At 37.3% G+C, this 18,823-nt stretch overlaps 1 protein-coding gene across 1 annotated transcript in view; it reads right to left on the bottom strand.

Annotated features, from left to right (window-relative positions):
* The window catches only part of PDE11A (phosphodiesterase 11A), a 137,556-nt gene that overhangs the window by 45,057 nt on the left and 73,676 nt on the right, over nucleotides 1-18,823 (bottom strand). Inside the window, exons 8-10 of the mRNA XM_050900076.1 lie at nucleotides 18,586-18,653; nucleotides 18,118-18,210; nucleotides 15,126-15,176 (exon numbers count right to left, since the gene is read on the bottom strand). Of these exons, the coding sequence (XP_050756033.1) occupies nucleotides 15,126-15,176; nucleotides 18,118-18,210; nucleotides 18,586-18,653 (212 nt within the window). The remainder of the gene's footprint in view (nucleotides 1-15,125; nucleotides 15,177-18,117; nucleotides 18,211-18,585; nucleotides 18,654-18,823) is intronic.

Raw genomic sequence — 18,823 nt, 5'->3', positions numbered from 1 at the left:
GAGCCCTTTGCTGGAAAAGGTCATTCATTGTTTTAGTTGAAGTTTTACATCTGTAAACCGAGAATAGTGCTGCTCTTGCATCCAGCTTCAAAATCTGCAGCTGAAGGATGTGTATGTGGTGCATACTGTTTCATCCTCAACTGGGAAATTAACAGCGTAACAAGTAATTGAGACATGAAATGTGGAAGAAAGAAAGTTGCATTTAGTCTTGTTTCAAAAACTTATGTTTGGTTTGACCATTTACCAACCATAACTACTGCTTAGTATGAATACTGGTATTTGCTTTAATTAAAAGAGAAGCTTCATAACTATTTATGAAACTTCATATCTGTAAAAAGCTATTTATTCTATTCTGCTTCTTCTATTAGAACAAGAAAAGTAGCCATTAAGCAATATATTACTATCAAATATAGCATTTAGGAAATTTGTTTTTATTATCATGCACTGTACACTTAGGACAAAAATATGGTATTTACTTTCTGCTTTTGGTATAAAGCTATATGTGCCTGAGGAAAGGATTTGTCGTCTTATGATTTTATTTTTAAAAGGGCAAGGGAAGATATGTCATTACAGCATTACACATGCTATTTCCAAAGGTAAGCCCAGAATTATAGCTAAAAAACTGAAAGTATTTTGAATGTTTCTGATCAGTCAATCAATCGTGCCTGAACATGCCACACTCTGAAACTGGGACCCATCAAAAGGAATAATAAATTTCAGAGATAAAAATATTACATTTAAAATTGTTACAAACTATAATAGAAAAGACACAATACATTATTTATGCTGCTAAAAATCAATCCTTGATCTTAAAGTTGTTTCCTAGTACACAGAAACAAAATATATAGCAGCCTATAAAAGGAACAAGAAATTTCTATTTTAAAAGAACAGAGACATAAAATAAAAGCAATTAATGGTCTGAGCATCTATTATTCTTAAGGCCAAAGTCCATAACCACAGCAGCCTAGGACTGGAGTTTTACAGGGCATGCACATTCGACACAATGATCTCCCAAGGCGCGCAGGGGAGCGTTCACGTCCTTTTGGCTTACGGTGATTAGGAAATAACCAGTGTGTCACATACTACAGGCTAGCAACTGTCGACTTTTTATGACCATTGGTGCAGATGAGAAGCTCATACAAAAGGGTCTATTCAGTCTCCATCCCAGAATTTTAAACAAACACAAGCAGCAAACCTAGGGCAAGTATTTCTCTGTGATACAAAAGTGTCAGGCATGCAGGCTGCCATTTCCCACAACAGCCTTACTTGGGTTTGGTAGGCAGAGAGTCAGCTTTGTTGCTCCCATGAAGATCAGAATGGGTAATGCGGACTGACCCCCTCATGCCTATAAATTTGGGAGGGTGAGGGAAGAGAGATACAAGGTAGCATTCTCCTCCACAAGACTACCTAGGAAGGGAAGGGAAGGGAAGGCTCTAGCTGCTTCCTTGAAGACTCAGAAGAGGAAAAACCTGATTAAGGGTGGAAGGAACAGGGTCAGCGTTCTTGTCACAGAGGACATGATGGGAAGGCACAAGGAGGAACTGGCTCTTTTAGTGGCAAACAGCCCAAATTGTGCCCTGCAATTCTCAGTTGGACACATGGTGTGAGAGAGCGCATGAGAGAAAGAAGTGAAGGTGTTGCCAAGAACAGATACTAAAAAAATAAAAAAAGAAACAATAAAACCTCAGAAACCCCACCAGTACCACAATGGCGTATACACTGGTATTACACTATTTTTTCTATCCCAGCATACTCCAGCAGCACTCACTGCACCCAAACCAACCTGCAGGACCACTGGCCACATGCCACCGTGGGGCCATGGCGGTGCTGCAGGAGTGCACAGCAATGGCACTGGGCAGTGTTCCTGCTGGCCACTGAATTTTCTTTCCAAGCACCTGTGACAAATCAGGCTGGCAGTACAGTGACTGGTGGTGAAAGTTATGCAACCATATGAGTGGGCTACTGCTCCACTGGGGAGAAAGTCCTATTTCAGATCTGCTAGAGTGACAGCTATAGCAGAATATTGTCAGGCAGACAACAAATAATATTGAAAAATACCTTCAAACTTACAACATACATTTACAGGAAAGCTACAAAGAACATTGCAGTAATTATCCTTAAAAGATGTTTTATCTTTGCCTTTTTCTCCTTAGTTTTCATCAAGTTCCAATTGCAGGTTTAAAAGAAATCCACCCATCCTATTCTGAATCCATAAGTCGCTCCCTAGGAGCGCTCAGGGCTGCCCAAAAGAGCATTCTCAAAAAACCCCTCAAACCCCCCCCAAAAAACCTCAACAAACCACAAACCAAAAAGCAGAACTTCATCTTGCTACAGTTTAACAAGCCAAGATGGCTATCCTGTGTGAGGCTTCTGCAGGGCAGACTGTGAATACAGAGTCCAACTCCTCTCCCAGTACCAGAACGTACATCCTCCACAGCACCCCTTATCCCACAAAGCACACCAGCAGAGAAAACCTGAGCACCCAACCCGCACAGCAGCACAGAGCTCTAGTTCACACACAACCCACAGCCTAATCGCCATGTTTTCTGACAAAAAATAAAATGTACAGATCCTGCTCTTTCAACAAAAACAAATAATAGGCACTTAAATCTTATATTTATTTAGCTCTTTACTTACTACCTATATTTCACTAGCTTTATAAATTTTATTTCAACAAAAGTTGCTTTCATCCATCACTGCTTTGAGGTGAAAAGCTGCAGCACAGCCATAAATACTTATTTCTTGTCATTCATGACATTCTTAATGAAGGTCTTATAATACATATTAACTAGCCCCTATGAAAATACCCTTATGTGATATTGGACTGATATAACTGTTCCTTTTCTCATTGCATCTGCCAAATTAACGTTTTGAATATAACATCTTAGCCTATGCTTAGATGGTGCTGCAGAGGGGGCGCAGCATCAGCTGAGGAGGTATGAATCTCAGTGAAGAGATCTGTCTGCGTGACTCCCTTTTAGGGACACACTGAGGATTGTCCATGCCTGGCACAAAGCTGTGGGGTGCACAAATACCTCAGCCACCACTGACTTGAACAGAGGCAGTTAATGTGCAGGCAAGCGAGAAATGAGCCAGGCAAGGAGCTGGATATGGGACCCTACCAGGGCTCCATTGCTGTGCCACAGCACCCAGCTCACCAAGGTCTTCACCAGGTTGCTGCCATGCGACCCTGGGGCAGGCACCACGCACAGACCAGGTCTTGCCACAACTTGCCGTGGTGTTGCTGTGATTATGCCACTTACAACCTTTCCTTACCACCACCAACAGCAACGGGTCTCCTTCAGGGAAAGGACAGGTAACACAAGTAGATACCTGGAATCTGGTTAACAGTAGAGTTTATGAAGGCCATAAATAAAAATTGTTTTTTGTTGTTTTGGGGTAGGTTTTTTTGTGTACCCATAAGCCTGGGACAAAACACACGCTGCTGCATGGCAACACAGAAAGCAGGGTTAGTTGAGTTACATGTAAGTGCACCAAACAGGATGCTGTATGCGCAGGGGGATCACAAAGGCACTGGAAAACACTGATATCTGATGTTCTCAGCTTTTTTGTGTGTGTTCAGAGCTGGGTGTTGCTTGTTGCAAAGCACAAGATGTAGGAACACTTCACAGAAATGGCTTCATAAAATATTCAGTTTCCTGGTTTTGCCTGGGGTACAATCTGCACATTTTCCATACAGTTGCAGCAAGAAAGAGAAGTACTAGAGTCTATTTCTCATACATTTAAAGTGTTTACACTTTAAATTTAAAAGACTAAAACCGCAGAACTACTGACATAATTTCTCTGTTAGAAAGTACATTTACTCCACCTGGGATTTTGCCCAGACTAAAACAAGAGACTTTTGAGACTAAAACAATAGAGGAATCCCCCCCAGGCAGACAATGAAACAGCATAATAAATAACCCATAGAAGGTTGTAATTGCAAATATTTTTTACATAATATATGCTAAATATAGTTTTGCTTGGATGACACAGGCCCATACACCCCAAATATGAGTTGATGTAGAAAACAAGTGTGCATCCATGTAATTTTTTTCTTCAAATAATCCCAGAGCCTAAGTTAATACTGCACAGGAACATGGTCACTCACACACTCGTGTGTGGGAAGCGGTCTTTCAGCACAGCCTCACTCTTACCAGCTGATGGAGGAATGCAAAAAAAAAAAAACCAAAAACTGCTGGCTATGAGGCTGTGGATGTAACATGGCTGAACCTGTGGGGATATTTCTCCCGATTCTCTCAGGTGACTCACGCAAGAAGGACATCCTGCTAACATTCTACTACATGCACACACAAAAACATTACGATGGTGTGAAATTGCACTGGTATTACCTTTTTCGGGATTTTACAGTTTAACAGATATGCTGCTAGGCGATCAGCTTTAAAGTGGAGCAAGGATGGCACCCAGTGGCCAAACAGATTCATCTCAGAAAAACGTTTCTCATCTATTTCCCATTCTTCGCTTTCTGGAGTTTTAATTATAAAAAGGTTCTAGCTCTAATATGAACTCGTTGGCAATGTCAAAAGCCTTTAAAGGACACTGCCTTCTTCCTCTGAGGGACATTTATGTTTCCTTTTGTAAAATATTTTGTAAAAAACCCAACTATAGAAATATTGCCGTTAATAATTTAAAATCAATACCAGTAAACATTTATGACAAACAACTGTTTGCAGACAGAACACTGTATAGAGGCAGAAATAAACAAAGAAAAGTATTTTTCCTTTTGTAGGGTATATGCTAGGGAAAACAAAAGATTTTTTTCCTGGTTTTAAAATCAGTACAACTACTAAGGAACTTGATTAATTTAAAATTAACATTGATAATATATCAATTAGAAAATTTCTATCCAAATAAAGTTTGGTGAAAAGCAACCTGATTTTTTAACCAGAAAATTCCCAGTTATAACTGTCAGTCTGCTTGAGCTACAAAAGGAATCCAAGCACAGATAAATAAAGAATAATTTAAAATGTGAAATATTATGCCATTTTTCTGGATTTCTTTGAAGAGTTCTTTCTTCTATGAATTAAAACAAACAGTACAATGGTCTTACTGGGCCAGTCTGGGAATGCAGGTCTCAGAACAGTGAGCTGTCACGTACAGGGCTAGCCCCAGGAATGTCTTTCAACTGCGTGGGGAATAATTTGCTCCTTGTTGATGGCAAAAGAACCATGATAAAGCCACAGTGAACAACTCCTAAAGTACCATCACTTGCTGAAGTACCCCAATTTTTTAAATTATTCTGGTCCAATTTAAGTGCACAAATCTTTGCTAGATAGATTTTTCTTCCTGTTTGAAAACCTTTCCAAATACAAATTCCCAAGTCTGTCACTGACTGAAGCATACTACTTTATCATTTGACAAGTGTTGATTTTTTTTTTTTTAAATCATTCATCAGATATTCCTCAGGCTTGCATGACATTTTAAATGTATTCTATGCCTTATCACTTTTTGCATGGTTGTTGGCTAAATGGTGTAACAATGTTGAACTGTATTTATTCCTTGATGCTTTCCAGCTGACAAGAGATTCTTGTGGAGTACGATGACCGATCAGATTGAAGGACAGACAACAGGTCTGTTGGATAATAAATCATTTCACTTTCACTTGTGAGCAATACTATGTCCCCAACAATTGCTATTTCTAATTTGGTTTTCTAAGCATTCTCAAGTCCTGGACCAGTTGTGGTTTTAGATACAAAAATAGATGCAAGAAATACAAAACTTCCCACGTAAATAACAAAATGCAGTATTTGAGAGCAGCAAAGAAGTAGCACACTTTTTTTAGTATGGGTAAATTAATAACAGTAAGTGTTTTATTACTCCTCTGCTGAAAATTTCTGTTGTTGAAGTACCACTGTATTAGTGTGTGTAATTACTAAGAAACTGAAAAACAGCCACTATTAAAGGTAGTAAGTCAGTAATATTTTAAAACTACTTAGAATGTTTTTTAGTACTGTAAAAGAGTATTAGAGTATAGCAGAAATTATTAGAATTATTATCTAAATCAATTGAAATCTATTTCAGCTTTACAGAAGGCTTTTTAAAAAAAGTAGTACAAAGACCGGTTTTGACAATGCACGTAATTTTAATTTTCTGTTATTTTCAGTGATTGTTAAGGTATTTAACAAGGACATTTAAGCTCTGGTCTAGCTATGAAGTAGCTGATCTTAGTAGTAGTCATTTATTATTTAATATTTCTAGTTACTGTGTGTCTTTACTCTGCAGTCAGAATATCAGTGTTGATTTTTCACATTTTTTTAATCCTAACCCTTAAACTCCCTTCTTTTTAACCTACAGCGTAAATGTATTCAGAGATTATTCTGTATAGCATAAACACTTAAGAATAAATACATTTTGCCCTTACATATTAAAAAAATTCCACAGGAAGTTCCTTATTGACATCTGCATTATGCCCTTGCCCTGACATAATCCACAGGCTAGAACATATTCCTTGCTGAAAGAAGCCTCTCTCTTTTAAAAATTCATTTAATGACCTGTGCTAAACTCATAAAGAAACAGAAAAAAACGTCTAGGCATGGATATATGATTAAATTGTGGGCTTTATTTAGCTTCCAGGCCACAGGTTTCTTTCTTTTGCCTTAACTCTCTCAAATCATATATAGCTATTCCTCAAGAGAAAGATTTTTTTTAAAAACAGGATTTACTTATCTCCTATGCTACAAAATAAACTGGTTTTGTGCAGGCTTATCATACAAATGCAACGCAGTTGCATCATACAACTCTTGCAGTCAGAAAGCAGAAATGTTGAAATCTTTCACAGAGATGTTTTAATATTTCTGTCCCCTCTTTGCAGATGGGAAACCAAAACATGAAGAAGTGCCCTACCCTGCTCAGACAATATGACAACATGAGGGCAAAGAACCTGCCCAGTTAGACTACAAATATTCAGAGGTGGGCAGATAGGGTAGATGTACTCCTCTCATGACCGCTATAGCCTCCCTTTACCCCTCTATAGCCAACAAAGAGGGCTGGCCCCTTCAGAGAGCAGCTCAGTGCCCGAGACTCACCAGCGTAAATTACTGCTTGTGAACCCTCCCTCCACAGTATCCTGGAAAATTCATATTTCATCTGCCCTGGAGAGAAGGGAACATTCTACTCTGGGAGCTCCATATTTTCACCTGGAAGTAATAAACGTGGTCATTTTAGAAATACAAGAGGAATCCTTTCAGTGACCTTTTGCAACAATTTAGTCTCACCTTGATCAACTACGAAGCCAGTAAATTCAAATGCTGAAATTTCAATAAAACTGGATGTTTAAATTTTTGAAAGCAAATTCAGATTTTCCATTAACTTTTTCTACTAACTATCCCTAGAATTAGGGTAGACACTGTAGTATGACACTAGTCTAGTAGGACAACTCCTAAAGTAATTCGTAAACAGGTGTGTCTCATGCCTCTGACACACTGAAGTCGTCCCACTTGCTTTATTTCTTATAAAACGCTTCATGGAAGAAATTAAAGCAAAAAACGTCAGTTTTTTTCCACAAACTTTCATATTGCCCTTTTATACACCTTATTCTCAATAAAACCTATCACACTGGAACAGGTTTCATGATGGTAACAATATCTGTATGAGAAGGGCTGTTGTATTAGGAAAAGTGCACCTGAGAATCACAGGTGCTGGCACTGAAGCAAGGAGCTGAAGAATAGCTTAGCAGGACAATCCAGAAATGCTTCCAGGGCAGGTGGTTGAGAAAGGAAAAGAAAGAGCTCGTACTAAAACAAACAATTCGGCCAACTTGGGAGTTTTCATCAAACCCTGGTATCTGCAATTTCTGAGATTTATGACAGTAATGATCAAGTCAAAGCACATTTCATTTTAAACATAGAAGGCATGGTCTTTCTTCTGGGTGATAAGGGATGCAAAGAATGTAGTTTCCTGTTTTTTTTTTTTTTTCCAAGCAGTGCTGTTGGAAGGTGCTGACTAATAACACAAGAATAGTTGTATTCTGTCAGACCAAAGGTCCTTCTAAGCCCTGTACCTTAGCTTTGAGAGTGACCAAGAGCAGGGAAGACTACATGAACTGAGCAAATATACTTCCTTGATGCACTTGTCTCATCTTTGGTGATTTCCTGAGCCAGAGATTACTGTCTTCATACAACAGTCCTCATTTGCCTTTTCCTTCTGTTAATTCATGATTTTTAACTCATTAACATCTACGATGATAGGTCATATAGTTTAACTACATGTTTGCTGAAGAGAGACCTTTAGTCAGATTGAAATCTGTACCCTGATAATTTAATTTGATGCCCCTAAACCTAAACATTGTACGAGAAAAGACCATGAACAATCTTTCCCTACTCCTCCATGCCATTCCCTCTCTTCACTGAAATTTGAAAATTTTTTTTAGTTTTCTATATCTTTGAACTACAGAGCACTAGCCTGATGTCAACAGATGACAGCCTCACATTTCAGAAACTAGTATAAAACCCCCAGTATTTTATTTTTAATCATTATTTATTATTTTTAATAATTTTCAGTGTATGCAATGTGTTCCTGACTTCTTGTTTCCATGACAACTGAAGACACAGGCACATGTAAAAGTGTATTAAATAATGTAATACAATAAAGACCTCAGTTTCATGAATTATGAAACTCTTACCACTATGCTTTAGGTCTTGTCTTATGTGGGCAGCGCATGTGGAAAAGCAGAGAAAATAAACTGTGTTTTACATCTTGCAAACGTGCATTTCTCAAAAAGGAAAAAGGGAACCCAGCTCAATATTAACACTTAAGCCCGGTTTAGGCTCAAGGTTTCTCCTTATTTTTTTCCCCATTGTCACTACTCTCAGTGGAACTTGAGCAGCTGGAATAGCATTGGGGAAAAGCTCAGCGCCAGCACAGACCCTCCTGTGACAGCCAAAGAGGACTCCAAGAGTCTGTGTGACTAGCCTTGAAGGACAATCTGAAAAATACTTAAGCATGTGAATAACTTCATGCACTTACATAGAATTGTAGGTCTCTAAAGAACTGTATGTGTTTCATCATATGCATGGCTGGGACCATGGCTTGCAATACGGACTTTGCAGTGTGATTTGCAGGTGATTGCAGTGTGATACCAAGGCCTTCGGTCCTTGGTAAACCCATGTTACCAAACTGATTGAAACGGTAGTATCATCAATGCATAAAAATCTCATCTTCTAGCTATACATATTTAATGGCAATATTTCATAAGTGGTCCAAAACACAAAGGCCAGCTTGCCTTTCTGAAACTTAAGTACTGAGGAAGACTACAATGTAATTATTATAAACGACTACAAATGATTTAGTTACCAGAACATAAAAGTAACTAAAATAGTTCTAAATTGAAAGATGGCATCACAGCAGAGAACAACATAGTCTAGGAATGCTTTCCCAATTCTTACAGATTGGAGATAAAATTAATGCATAAAATTCCATTTTCATTGTGCTGCCCACTGTTATGCATGTCAGGGTGGGTATAAAATTGTAACAGCATAAGACATGAATAACAAATTCATTTTATATCATATATGTAACACACTCCAAGTATCAACTTCACTTAAATCCATCATCTTTCACGGATTCAACTGTTTACATTGTCATATACAGTAGCAGTCCTAAAAGTTGTTTCCTTTTTTTGTTCAACTCTTTCCATCATTATTTAGTTAAATGTCTGTGTTTTTAAGAGAGACACAAAAGCCTCCCTATGTGGGGCTAGGTCTTAATAGCCATATCTCAGGCTACGGAATTGAGAAATACAGGAATTGTTATTCACACTACATTTTGAATCGAAGATTCTGTAAAGCAGGTGATACATTATTTTCCATTGTGTAGCTCTCCTCTGTGCTGTTTGACCTAAAAAAGGGAATCTCTCACAGGGCTATAAATAATGCATGATAGTCATTAAATATTGATCTGGCTTATACCATTCACAGCTGCACAATTAGGTTAGCTTTTTAAAAATAGCTTTTTGTCTATTACCCATAATAGGACAGTGTTTACATATTCTCTTTGGAAACTATATTAGTTAAATTTAAAAGTGATGTGTGTTTGCGGGACTGCCTGCTAAGCCACAGGGCTTGTTCATTACTGTCTCAGAAGTCAGTAACTCTTGCTATAAATATCCTGTCCTGGACACAATTCTGCATTCTTTACTCATGTATCTTGGCTTTCTATATTTGTCTAAAAGACAAATATTTTTAGGCTTGGAGAGCCTGCATTTCAATGAGAAGAAACCTGGCACTACAGGGCAATGCTACAGGATAGCATCAATCTTAGATTAATCAGACTTCACTAGTCTTACATTTTTCTATTCCAATAATACAAATGTTTATAGCTAAACACTAGCGCTAGTACACAATGGAAATAACAGAATTGTCTTTTAAGTCTAAAATACAAGAGAACTGAGTTGCCACAGCTTTTAAAATCATACCTATTTCTAACTTCTTAAAAAAATAAAATTAATATTGATATGGGTATGAGTCATTGGTGCATTACTTTAGCTTATCCTGTCAAACTTCAGTTTGAATTTAGTGTAGTTACGTAGATGTAAGTGAGGAGAAGCATTGTGATAAATCAGGCTCAAGACTTCAGACAGATATTCTCAGATAATACAAGAAATGTTTGCACTCAAGGTGGATTTTTTTTTTTTTTTGGTTTTACTTGCAAATGCCCATGAAAAGTAAAGTTTAATTTTTCTCCCTATATCTAGAACAATGGTATCAGAAACTTACCTATCACAGTAATGCAGCACATATCAGAAAACCTAAAAAATATTATGCATTTTATATGAACTTGGCAGTATATTGGATTTAAATGATTTTTTTTTTTGAAGCCATCATAATCTAAATCTAAAAAAAAAAAATCAAAGTTGAAAAATATTTAGTGGCATATAAATGTAAAATAATCTGGCAATGGAGAGTCTATGTACAATATTTACTATAAATTGTTTGTTTTTGTTACTCTTGTTTTAATCCTATAAATCATTCACAAAAACCACATCCTCTTTTTTAGAACCTGGAAATACAGCGCATATCCCAAATACAGGAATAATGGTAGATACCCCATTATTAGTTCTGATTAATAATTAATTCTGGTTCAATTGCCTGTTACTGAAACTCTATCAATTAAGCTTCTATATGTTTTTCCCCATTTTAAAAACCTTTCCATTTTCAGGAAAAAGGATACATTTTACACTTCATGACAACTCAAATTTTCACTTAAGTTACATTTTAAACTGGCATAAAAAGAGGACTGGATCTTAAATTTTAACTTTTTTCAGAGATCTTGTTCTATCAGAAAATGCAATACAAAAGACTGACTGCCATGAATAAATAGATGGAAGGTGGCAGAGGGAACATTACTATGCAATTTTACAAATGCCAAACAAAGCTGAAGACAGCAACATCCTGCTGAGATCAATGGCAAACCTCCCATTACCTTCCCTGGGGCCAGATGATCACCTACGGAGAATAAGGGATTTGCTCAGGCTCTGAATCCAGATCTCTACAGTTCCACTTGTGTCTACCCAGAGGGCTAAGCCCCCTCTCTTATTGCTCAAACAAGCTCACTGGGTTAAGTGCATGAATTTTCCATTCCCGCTTCCCCTGGGCGCAGGCAGCAGACTGAGTGGGTGGCTCCATCCAGGTCAGCAGAGCTGTACCTGCCTACACTGCATCTGAGCCTCACACCGGTCCCGCTCACACTGGCCTCCCAAGAAACGTGTGCCTGCTAGCGTAAGTGCTAATGAATCCCAACAGCTTTAATGCAAATAGTGAAAAGGACTGGTGACTTGAATTTTTACAGTAATGATTCACTTAATTGGATTCTCTTCTGAGAAAAAAACCCATCCATTCATTAATAGAACAATTTCTAATCATATAAGCATTTTTAAACTTGGCTTTCAGATTGTTATTAGTGAAAGCCATATTCTAGTAACACCAGAAGCGGAATCCCTTCAAAAATGTGCAAAAAACCCCGTTCAATGACAATGTATGTTGCTGCTTTTTTTTTAGACAATTGTAGAAATCAGATATGAAATAGGCCAATTGCATTACATGGTCCATTATCATACACTCATGTTTCATTGTTCCACACTGTGAACTTCCCTCTGTATTTTCCAGCTCCACAACCAATGGTGCTCTGCACTTTTTCCCATCCTAGCATCTGGAGAAAGGTATTTCATTTCTTAAGGGTTTCTTAAGGTGGGTTTTTTTGTTGTTTCATTAATTCTTAGACAGGATTAGTAGCAACAGAAATAAATGTTATTTATTTTACAGAACCTGCTCACAGTGATTATGTTTAATTCTTAAAAAGCTACCAGGTGTATTTGTGAATTTGTATATTTGTGAATTTATCCAATAACAGTAGGAAATTATTGACAAAATTTCAAGTAAGAAAATCAACTTTAACTAATTTTGCTAGGCTTTCTGTAATGCAATAAAACTAATTCACTTGTAAGAGGCCAGAGGAAAAATAAACTTCAAGTACACTTGCAATTTTTCACTTTGTATCAGAATATTCTTGAGATCTTAGGCAAATAAAAATTAATGGAAAAGCATTTTATTAAGACCATAAAGAAATAAGATGACAAAGATGGAAATAAGCAACTTGAACTAGGAGGAAGAACATGTAATTATTTCCAAGCTGCTGGGGTCCAGTTACAGTATGTTTGGGGTAATATGTTGAAAAGTTGTCAACTCAAATGTATTGTCACTCCAAAGTCATTAATTACTGTTAAGTCCCGCATCAGTCAAGAGCCAGTAGTGAACTACCGGCATTACTCTCATTTAGATGTTTCCATCATGCGTGTTTGTTACCCTTCTGACTGAACCAGAACATCAGGTAAATCGTAACAGACATTTCCTCTGACATCTGCCAATAAATCACCAAAGGGAGAGGGGACAGTTTTAGCCCCAAATACCCCCAGAGGGAGGAATTGTTTATTAGCCAGTCAAGTCTAGAAGATGACCCTAATATAACAAAGGGCTTATACAAAATATAACAATACAACAAACAGAGAAAAGAACAGTGATTTCAGGGTAGGATGCCCCAGGAGACCTCGGCAGGGAGATGGGCTGCCAGAGCTCTGCAAGGGGGGAGGTGGGAGTAATTTCATCCCACAGATGGATGGCCCTCTCTGGGGATGAGCTCTCTGTCAAAGGCCCACAAGACACACTGGTCCTCTCTGGGTTTTTGTTTTGTTCTGTTTACAACCAGTGATGTAAAGCATTAACAAAGACTACCTGGCACTCATTTTGTCAGGAATTGAAAGCAAGACAACTGGATATAGAAAAGGGAAATTTTTTCTGAAAAAATATCTCAGCTTAGTTTAAGCACAGCTTGGGTATATTGCTCATTTTCTCATCTATGTTCTTCATAAAAATGTATCTATTTGGTTTATTAATGAATAAATGCTTTTCATTTCCCTTTACCTTATAATTAACCATTAAATGGATAGTTACATGCCTTCAAGGTAAATGGATAATGACAAGACATTCCTTACTTGAAGACTGGCAAATCTATTAATGAAGACACCTGGGAAAACAAGTAGAATAGCTCCTCATTGCACCAGTATCTAAGTCCAAAGAGTAACACAGCAAGCTTTTATTTCAACTACACAGACCATGATAGAGAATTGTCTTTCAATGGCTGACAGCAACCAAGAAGTATGGCCCTCTGGTATGTAGAAAGATATTGGTTGAATCCTGACAGTCATAGAAGCTATATTACAGGTGCTTATTCTAAGGTAAACTAAACTAAAAAAAAAAAAAAAATGGTCCTTTATCCCTTTCTTTCCGCTCGCTCTCAGTGTTTGGTGGTTTTTTTGCCAAACATAAAATACAACTTATTAAGCACACAAAAGTATTTTCTGCTGGCTACAGTGTTGGAATGATCTTCAAGCATGTTTGTTTCCAGCAATAATTCAGTAATCTAATCTTCAGCTTACAAAAGAGTGGGTAACTGCACCAATAACTACAATGGAGGAAGAATATTACACCCTTACCAGCAGGTATTGATACAGAGTTCTAAGGCACAGCCATCATTTGGGCAATAATCTACGAACTAATTAACTAACTAGCAATAGCTGCCCTTCCTCAGCCCAGGTAACTCATCAGTATCAGCTCTAAGTCACCCACAGCTTCCCCCTTCCACCACAACCATCCCCATGGTGCAGAGATCAGGGAGCAGCCAGCCAGCCAAGCGTCAAAATAACCAAACAGCTATTTTTCAGCCAGACAGGTGCCAGGGAGCCACAGCACGGAATGCCAGCAGTGCAGGGTCACAACAGTCCAGAGCTCCTTCCCAGACCTCACCACAGTCTCTGATGCACTTTGTGTACAGGAGACCAACACTGATACTCACCACGAGAGCCTCCCAAACAGCTTTGAGGAGCTCTCTACAATACTGGCTCCTCATAGCTAAGGAAAGTGCCACCCAGTTTCCCTAGTGTTTCATCAAGCAGAAAAGGACAAACAAAGCCAATCATAAAAGCAGCTCTGAAGCGCTGGCAGTGATGAAAGAGCAAGGGCACCATTCCCCCTACTCTCTACCCCTTGGCAAGGCAGGATTCAGTGAGAACACATAATTATTGGTCTCTAGCAATGCTATGTTCAGCACACATTGCTTTACAGTTCTGCCCAGGGCACTTACAGAAGTTAGGAGAGGATTTCTCACCTTCACGTCCAGCCTTCTCAGCCTATGCACGATCTTGATAGTGAACACTCTGCTTTTTTCATAAACACAGGACAGCTTCCACACTATAAGCATGTAAAATCTCAAGTTCCCGTCACTTTCTCTAGTCTCTTCCTCACCTCCCACTGTGGTGTAATTTCCTTATGGTGGTTCTTGCTGAGGAGGCCACCAAACCCACGCTGATGTGCAGTTCCAGCAGCTGGTGCTGGGTCAATGGTATTTTGCCACTGTGCACCCATCACTGCAGCTCTTTATCCTTTGAAAGATTTTTTCCACCTTCCCTGCCTAACAGCCTAACATGTAATACATCCTTCGTAAATCATTGTTAATTATGATTTTCTGCTTTTGATGTAAAACTTCTCTCAGATACTCTACATCCATTTAAGTTTACTGTTACATTTTCAGAAATAACTAAAAACTTAAATCCTTACCTTAAATCTATCAACTTCTGCCTTCGAACATGTTGCATGATAAGATAACACCTGCCCCAGAACAAAAGATAAAAAACCATTTTTGTAGACTTGACAAGTAGAAATAATAGGGCTCTGTACTGCAGTCTAATCAATGATGTTTAAAACAAATTCAATTAATATTTATGCATGGTAATTCAGTTCTGAATGTCAGCATATAATAACTAATTGCAAGTTATCAGGTATACATTTGGCATTTATGTTGCAGGGAATTTTATAGGGCATCATGGACAGTAAGTAATTTAATATTATAAGCATTCCTACATTGTTCTCCTGGAGTTCTACAATTAAAAGAGAAAGAATTTAATGTAAAAGTAACAGTAGATTTACAGACTTTAAATAATGCCTTTCGCTATCCTGTAAAGCTTTAATGCCTTTGCTAGTGGCACATCACTGCATGCAAATTAGCACCTCTATGCTATGCCTGACATTCTCTTCAATACCATTCTGGAGATGAAAGCATGAAATAAAATGCACATAGTACTGCAGACCTCCTCTTACTACCTATAAGTATGCATACATTTACATGGAACACATTATACCCGTATGTGATGATAGTAACATTGAACAAACACTCCAGAAGGTGCAAAAGCCATCCTGTGTACTGCACCCACCAAGGTCTGACTGCACTGGGGACGAGGCAGAGCACTCACAGAGCCAGAGCACTCCTAGCAAGGACAGGTCCTCGTCACCATACAGCAACACCCGATCTGCTTATGTGCTAAAGCTTTGATATATATTTCTCATTTTGAAATTGTTTTCATCTATGAATATCTCTGTTACTCATACAAGTACCTAAACTCTATCTCAAATGCCCTTGGCTTGCAATACCTTGTGGCAATAAGTCCCAAGATGTATTTACTCATATCAATTTTAGAGGTGTCATCTTTTACAGTAACAGGAAATCATTCCTGCACTATGAAAGAATAAATAACAAACACCAATTCACTTGTTCTGTCCCACATTTTACTTTCTATAACTATACATCATGTCCTCCCTCAAGTAGTATCTATTTTTCTGTCCAACCATTTTGTAGCTTCTCTCAGAAATCTATAAGATTAGTAAAATTATGTCTTCTGCTGACAGATTACACTTAATACCAAAATTCTCATCAAGCTTCTCCTTTATCTGCATTCATTATATCCCTCTAGATTTTTAGTCTTCCTTAATATTGATAATCCTAATATTTTAATCATTTGCAAATTTTGCATCCTTAATATATAAAATAGTATTTAGCCTGGTTTTGAACCATATGGCATCCTACTGTCAACCTTTCCCCATCATTTATTTACATTTTGGTCTTCTGTTTGTTAGTCAGTCTTATGAGAATTCTATATGAAAAACAGTATCTGTATATCTGGATAAGAATCTTATTATGGTATATATCAAATTGATTTATTTTACATCTGATATCAATGTAATTTTCAAATGCCACTCATTGCCATCCTAGCTAAATACATAAATACTAATAAAGTATTCTATTACTGAAAAATGGATTCACAGTCCTTCAGCATATACCATTCTTTTGTTCCATACTTTTCTGCTGTACCTTCAATTACTTTACACAAATATTATCATGAGTTGTTGCTCATTTATAGAAAGAATTACTCTTCACTGAAGCATAGTGGCCATTTATCAAACCTATAATCTACATTCAAGCTATATGGCTATCAGTCTTTTTTATATCAAATAAAGCAGCTGTATTTTAAACCAAGAAATCTAAATTTCCTTGATTTCAGTAGTAAATAACCAACTGCTATGTTAACTTTCATCCCTGTGTATCTGAGTGTGATATCTGGTACTGCTTGTTTTTCTTGCCAGGCAGAGTATTCATTCTAAGGTGTCATATTGCACAAATATCTGGGGCATATGAGGGCTTATAGTAATGAATGACCATGATATGTAAAGAACAAGGAATCTTGCAGGAGGCCTGAAAAGGAAAGTTTTTAACTTTTCCTCCTAAGTGAATACATATACAGGAATAATAAAAAAAAAACCACTTATGCCTAGAATGTTTTCTAACACAAACAGTCCTATTGACTTCAAAACGCCTTAACGTGCCTACGTGCTTTACAGGATAGATCCCCAATACATAAATATCTCCAACCTGAAAGCAAAGAAAAAAAAATTATGCCATCTTCATAGCAATCCAGTTTGATTTGATTTTTGTTTTAATAGAGAGAAATTCATATCTCAATCAGGCCGATGCTATTTTTGTGCTTCTTATTGTAATAGTGGGTATTGTATAAACTCAAAGGAGTTACACAGTTAAAGGCTGCACACATTAGGGATAGCTAGATCATTTTCTTCTCTTATCACATGTGAAATTTAAAACAATACTGAAATCTTAGCGACATTACCCTTTCATCAGAGGAATGTTTTAAGATTAATCAGTCTTGCATAAAGCTTTTTAAAAGATCTTAAATTTCATTCAAACCATTCTTAATTATTGTTTTAGTAGGAATAATGTAAATTTGTAAAGCTAACCTCAAAACTCCAAGCTTTGTTCTCACTAAGATTATTTTTAATATGATTATGTTTAAAATTTCCAGAAGATAATAGAGAATAGTGCTTTATTGTTGAATCAGCTTAGAGAAGTTTAATCATAATTTTTTGAAATGTTCTGCATTTTAGAGTTTGTTTTACAGGAGCTGGTAGATTTCATTCTTCATGAATGGCGGGGCGGGGGGAGCAGAAACAGGAAAAGAAATTCCTACAAAGGCAATGGGCAAAAAAAGAGAAAGCTTTCCATCCATGTAGCTACTTCTATATGTATTTTATAAGCATGCCCTGAGAAAGTTTCCCTTCAGCATTACCTTAATAAGACAATACTCTAAGGTGCAGAGAGGTAGATATAGAAAATGGTGCTAACTACAATAAATTCAGAAGCAGTAGGTTCCTTTACATGTGACACTTCAGAGCAAGAAAAGGTTTCATTAAGATGTACACATACGTCAAGAGCCACAGACTGTTTTGCCCAGGATTTCTTCACTTGGTCATACATAATTGTGTTGTTGATGCCCAGGCCACAAAAAATAACAAAAGCCTAAAATTAAAAAGAGAAAAAAAGAGAAGAAAGTCAACCATAATTCAATTATAATACAAACACAAAGAAGAATGCTGGCTTAATCACGAAAAGGAATTGCATGGAAATATTTGGAATAATCATGCTTAGACAGGTTATCTTGAGAATGCAGGTAAGTCACTGACCTCAACAAAACAAGAAAGATCAGATGCAAGAAACTTGTTTTAATTAGGATGCAACCTTATTAAGTGAGGATTTCTGAGAACTAATGTCAAACCACAAACACAGACAACATATTCTTCCTCCCTCTCTAGAGTAGCCTGAAGCAGCATTACCCAGAAATACCAAATCCTGCTGAAAATGTATGTTATTGCTACAAAATTGAATGCCTCTTACTTCAAACAGTCGCTGGTCGGCATCGTCAAAGGGTTTCCCATCAAGCCTGTTCAACACTTGAGCTACCCCTTTAGAAAGAGTTAATACCAATTATAATCTTCATTCATTAATTCACAATGCAGAATATTTTATTCATTGGTAACACTGAAAATACATCTTTCAAACTGAAAAGCAAAACTGCAAATATTTATTCTGAAAATCATTAAACAGACATAAATATGCGATAGTCTGATTGTTT

This window comes from Gymnogyps californianus, chromosome 7 (assembly GCF_018139145.2).
Source record: "Gymnogyps californianus isolate 813 chromosome 7, ASM1813914v2, whole genome shotgun sequence".
Classification (NCBI taxonomy): domain Eukaryota; kingdom Metazoa; phylum Chordata; class Aves; order Accipitriformes; family Cathartidae; genus Gymnogyps; species Gymnogyps californianus.
Note: the sequence above shows the minus strand (reverse complement) of the source record. Positions and strands in the feature narration are given on the sequence as shown.